The 6,223-nt window shown below is 32.1% G+C and overlaps 1 protein-coding gene across 1 annotated transcript; it reads left to right on the top strand.

The window, feature by feature from the left end:
- Positions 1–899: 899 nt before the first annotated feature.
- LOC122582201 (2-oxoisovalerate dehydrogenase subunit alpha 2, mitochondrial-like) lies at positions 900–5,646 on the top strand. The gene is made up of 9 exons (XM_043754560.1): positions 900–1,234; positions 2,990–3,154; positions 3,252–3,434; positions 3,618–3,775; positions 3,880–3,979; positions 4,309–4,420; positions 4,742–4,881; positions 5,007–5,192; positions 5,282–5,646. Exons 1-9 carry the CDS (start codon positions 959–961, stop codon positions 5,447–5,449), a joined length of 1,488 nt encoding a protein of 495 aa, XP_043610495.1. The 5' UTR covers positions 900–958; the 3' UTR covers positions 5,450–5,646.
- Positions 5,647–6,223: the final 577 nt, after the last annotated feature.

Here is a 6,223-nt window from a genome sequence, read left to right as displayed (position 1 = left end):
GTAAAATAGTTTATTTCAAATACCCTTTGAAAGAAAATCTCATACTAATCTGCACGAAAGCACGACGCTTAATAGGGTAAATTCGTATTTCTTTCAAAATTCGAACAACCCAGGTCCAAATTTCTTCATTGGGAGACTGCCTTGCCATTGAAGTTTCTCCTCGATGACGAAATATATAGTTAGATTATGATTTAAAATTTGAAGAATTTAATATAAATTTTAGTAACATATCTCTTATATTAATATAACAAGATTGTGATGATGTCATTTTATATTAAAGACGACTTTTTAATATATAATTTTGACTTTTTATGACATCATCCAATAATAATTAAAAGTAGACAATAAAAAGAATAATGAAAGTTTATTATAATATATTATGAGTTTAAAATATTTTTAATAAATGATCATGAAAAGTTTCTATTGAAATGAGAAACATATATGTAGATCGAAATTGATTATTATAATATAATCTTACTCAAAATATACAATATGATAGTATTCAACTTAATAAAAAGTTAAACACGTCCATTAAGGTGTATCATTATAAAATCAAATTCTATTCAAATGCCCGCATAATATACGGGTTGATTAGCTTGTATATTTTATAAAACATTATACATCGTACGAGTACGTATTAGCTTACTCGGAAAAAAAAAATGAAAAACATTGAACTTGGAGAGATGGAGTATTTCAGAAATTATTTGTCCATAATATGGCCCATGCAACACCAACCAAACACCCAACACTTGTTTTTATCATCTATTTTGACTCATTTCCACCTACACCAGAAACCCATCTTGTGCACTTTCTATTTAATTCTTATCTATTATGAGTTTGGTAATTACCACTCACCATAAATAGCATTTTCTTTCAATATATTAGTACAATCACCATTATAACATACTTGTTCATTTTCTCTTCTTACTTCTAAAAAACACACCTCTGTTTTTCCATCATGGCTTCATCATATTTATCAAAATCCAAGAATATGATCATGCAAAATTTAAAATCTAGTAAGTTTCTCATGTTGGGCATTAATAAGCATACTTCTTTTGCTAGTAATTCTCCGTTTTCGCGCCAAATGCTACATACTATCTCTTCTAATTCACCATTACTTGCTGCTAAAAACTATGCAAATTCTTCAATTGCCTTAACGCGTTCTTTCGATTTTGTTTATGGTGGAAGAGGTTCGCATACTGCTACTAGTAGTGTAAGGCACGATGATGATCAGGTCGGTTTTCGGCTACTTTTTTTTTTTTTTTTATGATATGATATATATTACTATCTTATTTGGTTTGGATGATTATGTTGGTTAGAAGATAAACTTTAATACTAGTCATTAGTTTTAAGGATCATAATGCACAATAGACAACTATCTATTTGTTTTGTGGATTATTTATGATTGTCATGTTTTACATATTACAAATACAAATTTAATTTGGAAAATTTTAGCCAGAGCAGCACCTACTTTTGGTCATACTTATTTTTATTAAACTTCAAGGGGCAAACCGAATTTTACTTTTTAATAGCTTCAACAACATCTACTATAAAATCGATCATTTTCCGCAATTTTTTATCTATTAATAATAGTAGAGAATGTAACAATATCAACTTAAAAATGTTGTTATTATTAGTAAAAAAAAGGAAGCTTACTATATTGATATGACAGGTAACAAACTGTACATATGTTTTGGTATCACATTACTATAAAAAAAAAGTATCCTTCTATATTCTAAGTAATAATTAATCTTTATTATAATAGTTTCATGAAATTGTATTTGTTTATGATCTCTATTGGCTTATTATTAAATGTTGTTTCTGATTAGTACCATCTGTGATGTTTATTAGAAAGTTTAATTACTTTTATCGTACCAAAATAATTGTCCGTACCATCCTGTGATGTTTATTAGAAAGTTTAATTACTTTTATCGTACCAAAATAACTGTCCGTTATACAAAGATATCAAAGTTTAAAAGAATTATATAATTATTATAAAAGGTTATTACTAATACTAATTTGAAACATGCATAATATGAACATATGAATATTATAGTTATAAGTTATGCTTTATCTATATAGAAGTTTGACTGTTATTTGGAAACATATCGTATTAAAATAGTGTAGTGAATAATAAACTAACTCGCTTTCACATATCTACATATGTGAAATTAAAGGAAGTTTTTGACTTTTTAGGTCAAACTAGTTGTGAAACAAGATAAAAAATGGAGACAGATTTTGGTTATTTTAAAACTGTAAACCAAAGCTTTTCAAAGTAAAGATTTTATAGGTTGACTTTTTACATCAAGTGGGAAGAATTTTGACGAATTAGGGAGCCAATATGGTTCCTTCTTTTTAATGATTAAGACTTTGTTTTGGGTAATCCTTTTTCTTCTGCTTAACAAGTCATTATATTTTCCATGAATCTAAATCTAAGTATCTAACAATATGTCAATAGCTAATTAATAAAATCAAAGTCAGACTTGAATTGGATGCATACCTACTTTGAAGTTATGAAACCAACTTTAGGAAATAGAACACATGTTGTTCAGCTAACATTTCCCTATCTAACAACCTTCTTGATGCCGTGTAGGGCCTGGCAGGTTCGGCCGTTTTTGTGTTAAAATACCTAACAAGGTTGAGTATCGAGCCGCTCCTTGTCCTATGAATGACTGTAGTTTTGGGACAACTCATAAGTATTTGTTCATGAGTAAATATAGGTGTTTTAAAGGCCTTGTTGGCATTTGAGCATTGCTTCAGAACTCCTTTTACAACTGAATGACTCTCTGAATTGTACATTTGTTACAAAATAAGGACTTATTAATCAACACATTTTTAAACCTTTGCAACTGGCATGTTTTATTTATTTACGGACACATACCTAAACTTAAATCTGCAGAAGTATGTCTGCGATATTGGGCATTATTTTGCGTTTGATGTACATTTAGTCCATATTAATATATCCTGATTCCTGACTATTTTGAAGCAGTTATCTAGTGAAGGACCTTCATCCCAACACCTAGAATTTCCAGGTGGAAAAGTTCAGTTCACTCCAAACCTGACATTCATAGCTGGTAGTAATGATGAAAGGACCCGTTGTTATCGAGTGCTTAATGAAAGTGGCCAACCAATCATCGATAGTAAATCACTTAAGGTAAACCGCAAAGTCACTTATTTAACCAAAAGTTCTGCTTTTCTCTCTTTTTTCCTAAAGTAACAGAGAAATGATCCTGTGGATTTAAAACGTAAAGATCAGCAAAGAACTTGCGGTCAAGATGTATACGGATATGGTAACACTTCAAGTTATGGATACTATCTTCTACGAGGCTCAAAGACAAGGAAGAATATCTTTCTATCTGACCACAATAGGGGAGGAAGCAATCAATATTGCATCAGCAGCTGCTCTTAACATGAACGATTTTATCTTCCCTCAGGTTACTTACTTCTAAAATACTTGAAAAAGTTTATCAATTTTTTGTTTTTCCTGTCGCTTAATCGCCTACTCAGTATGTGTGTTCATAAAAGTAACATTATTGTGACATGCCAAGTATCAGAAATAGCGTTTAAAAGGTTTATGATGTTTGAACTAAGATTCAAAATGTGACTCCGGTATGCAGTATAGGGAGCCTGGAGTTCTGTTGTGGAGAGGATTTACTTTACAAGAGTTTGCAAATCAGTTGTTTGGAAACAAATATGATTATGGAAAAGGAAGGCAGATGCCTATCCATTATGGTTCTAAGAAGCTCAATTACGTTACAGTGTCATCAACTGTCGCGTAAGATATTACCTTACTTTCATATGCCGATTTTCACCTATAACTTAAAACCGTCTATATTTCTGAATTTGTTAAATGACATATTCCAATTTTAATGACTACAGAACACAGATATCTCAGGCAGTCGGTGCTGCATATTCCATGAAGATTGGAAAACAAGATTCATGTGCTATCACTTATTTTGGTGATGGTGGCACTAGTACGGTAAATATGAACCTCATAATGCTGCATTTTGAAACAAGAAATCATGTTCATTGTTTAATTGTTCGCTAATTAAATGCATAAAAAGATAACAAACTACTGTATATAAGTGTGTTTGAAGTCATCAAACAACTCAAATGTTGAAAACTTTTCATCATGAGTAGTAGTCTAAGTTAGCCAGTCACCAGGCACCACATCATCACAAGCGCAAACTAAAATCAACTTGGTCAAAGTTACCAGCACGTTGGTTTCATGTCATAATTACTGTCAATTATAATATATGTTTATTGAAATAGCTGTTCTTATTCAAATCATATTACAACTGATCACAGGGAGATTTCCATGCTGCTTTGAACTTTGCTGCGGTCATGGAGGCCCCTGTAATTTTCTTCTGCAGAAACAATGGATGGGCCATTAGTACCCCAATCAATGATCAGCTTAGAAGTATGTAATATTATGCATCTCTATGCTCTTTACCACATCTTAAGTAGTACTCAAAATGACCAATGTGGCGATAGCCCAGTGGTACCCGCCATGATGCTTAGGGCCCATAGGGGAAGTCTTAAATGACGAGGGTTCGATCCTTGGGGATGCCCATATCCTGTGGGAATTAAGTGGAGGTGCTTCACCGGAACCCAAAGCCTTACGGGGTGGTATAGGTGGGTATCCAAGCTAAGGGATATTGGGGTCAAGGTCACTTCCTTCAACCCTTTAATTAGTACAGTAATCAAAATGTTGACTTTTGTTGCATTTGGTCAATCGTAGGTGATGGTATTGTTGTAAGAGGAAAAGCATATGGAATTCCTAGCATCCGTGTAGATGGAAATGATGCTCTTGCTGTCTATTCTGCTGTTTTTGAGGCACGTAAAATGGCTATTGAACAACAAACACCAGTTTTGATCGAGGTTTGATCCATATCAAAGTTTTCCTTGTACTTATATTGTCAGTTTGAACTATGACTTTGAATCTTTGATATATTGATATCTAATTCTGAAAAGTAAAACCTATTTTTTGTTCTTTTTAATAACAGGCCCTCACATACAGAGCAGGACACCATTCAACATCAGACGACTCAACCAAGTACCGTCCAGTTGAGGAAATAGAATCATGGAAAACTGATCAAAACCCTGTAAAAAGGTTTAGAAAATGGATCGATACTAAAGGCTGGTGGAGCGATGAGGCTGAATCAGAACATCGTAGCAGCATAAGGAAGCAGGTAAACAATTGGTTGTAACAAAATCCAATGAAGTTTTATTCTGTTTTTGATTTGCGTTATCTAACTTTTGCAACTTGTTTTGTACTTAGTTGTCACAAGCAATTCAAAATGCAGAGAGAGTAGAAAAACCTCCGGTTAGGGACATGTTTACCGACGTATATGATGTTGTACCACAAAATCTTACTGAACAGGAGGCGTTTCTTAGACAAACCATCAAAAAACATGCGCAGGAATATCCATCTGACGTTCCGGTGTAACGAGATGTCTATCATGAACGCGTCTTACTAATTATATTATAATCAACTTGTAATCCATATTTACGTAGTCATTTACTTCTCCAGTTGAAATCTATTAGTAACTCGGATCTTATGTACACGATAGTTAGCACTTGTCAACGTTACATACCAGAATGTGTGTTTGAAAGAGAAAATGAAAAATTATAGGTTCATACGAACACTACTTGCTAATGGCTCCCAGTGGACCACAATCGATACCTTGACTTATTTGGATTCAAGATTACATGTATTATTGTCCGTTCCTCGTAACTCTTATCGAGCACAACTACAAGTTTAAAGTTTAAATTCATCACAATTACGATTAAAATAATACTAGTTTACCTAGTCAAAATTTCATTCATTGACCAATTCAACCAATCACTTGCGTTTTCTTTTTACGTTACATCTTCCTACCTAGCTAACCAACTTAAATAATGATTTTATCAAATTTCTTATGACACAATCAACGTTGACAAAAACATATATGATTATTTGAAGAAAAATGATATATGCAATTAATATAATAAGACTATAAACATCTATAAAATCTGATTTGTTGCTCCTGCAAATCAAAAAGTAAGATTGAGAAGAATAAAGAAACAACATTCGTGTATCATCCATTGATATATTCGATTTATTTTTCAAGGAAATGTAAAATACCAACCCTTAATACTACATTTAACGTGTATAAAAAATTATATTTTTTATATCAAAAGTTTACTGTTTAATTTTATTGTAAATATATAGCTATTTAGT

Source organism: Erigeron canadensis, chromosome 9 (assembly GCF_010389155.1).
Source record: "Erigeron canadensis isolate Cc75 chromosome 9, C_canadensis_v1, whole genome shotgun sequence".
Taxonomy (NCBI): Eukaryota; Viridiplantae; Streptophyta; class Magnoliopsida; order Asterales; family Asteraceae; genus Erigeron; species Erigeron canadensis.
The sequence above is the reverse complement of the archived record's forward strand: the minus strand, read 5'-3'. Positions and strand labels throughout refer to the sequence as shown.

What these genes read in the sequence shown, in the direction of transcription:
- LOC122582201 (XM_043754560.1), top strand. Translation starts at nt 959, where the DNA reads ATGGCTTCATCATATTTATCAAAATCCAAGAATATGATCATGCAAAAT. An exon ending in TAAGGCACGATGATGATCAG is followed by an intron (nt 1,235 to 2,989) that starts GTCGGTTTTCGG and finishes ATTTTGAAGCAG; the next exon opens with TTATCTAGTGAAGGACCTTC. An exon ending in TCGATAGTAAATCACTTAAG is followed by an intron (nt 3,155 to 3,251) that starts GTAAACCGCAAA and finishes TAAAACGTAAAG; the next exon opens with ATCAGCAAAGAACTTGCGGT.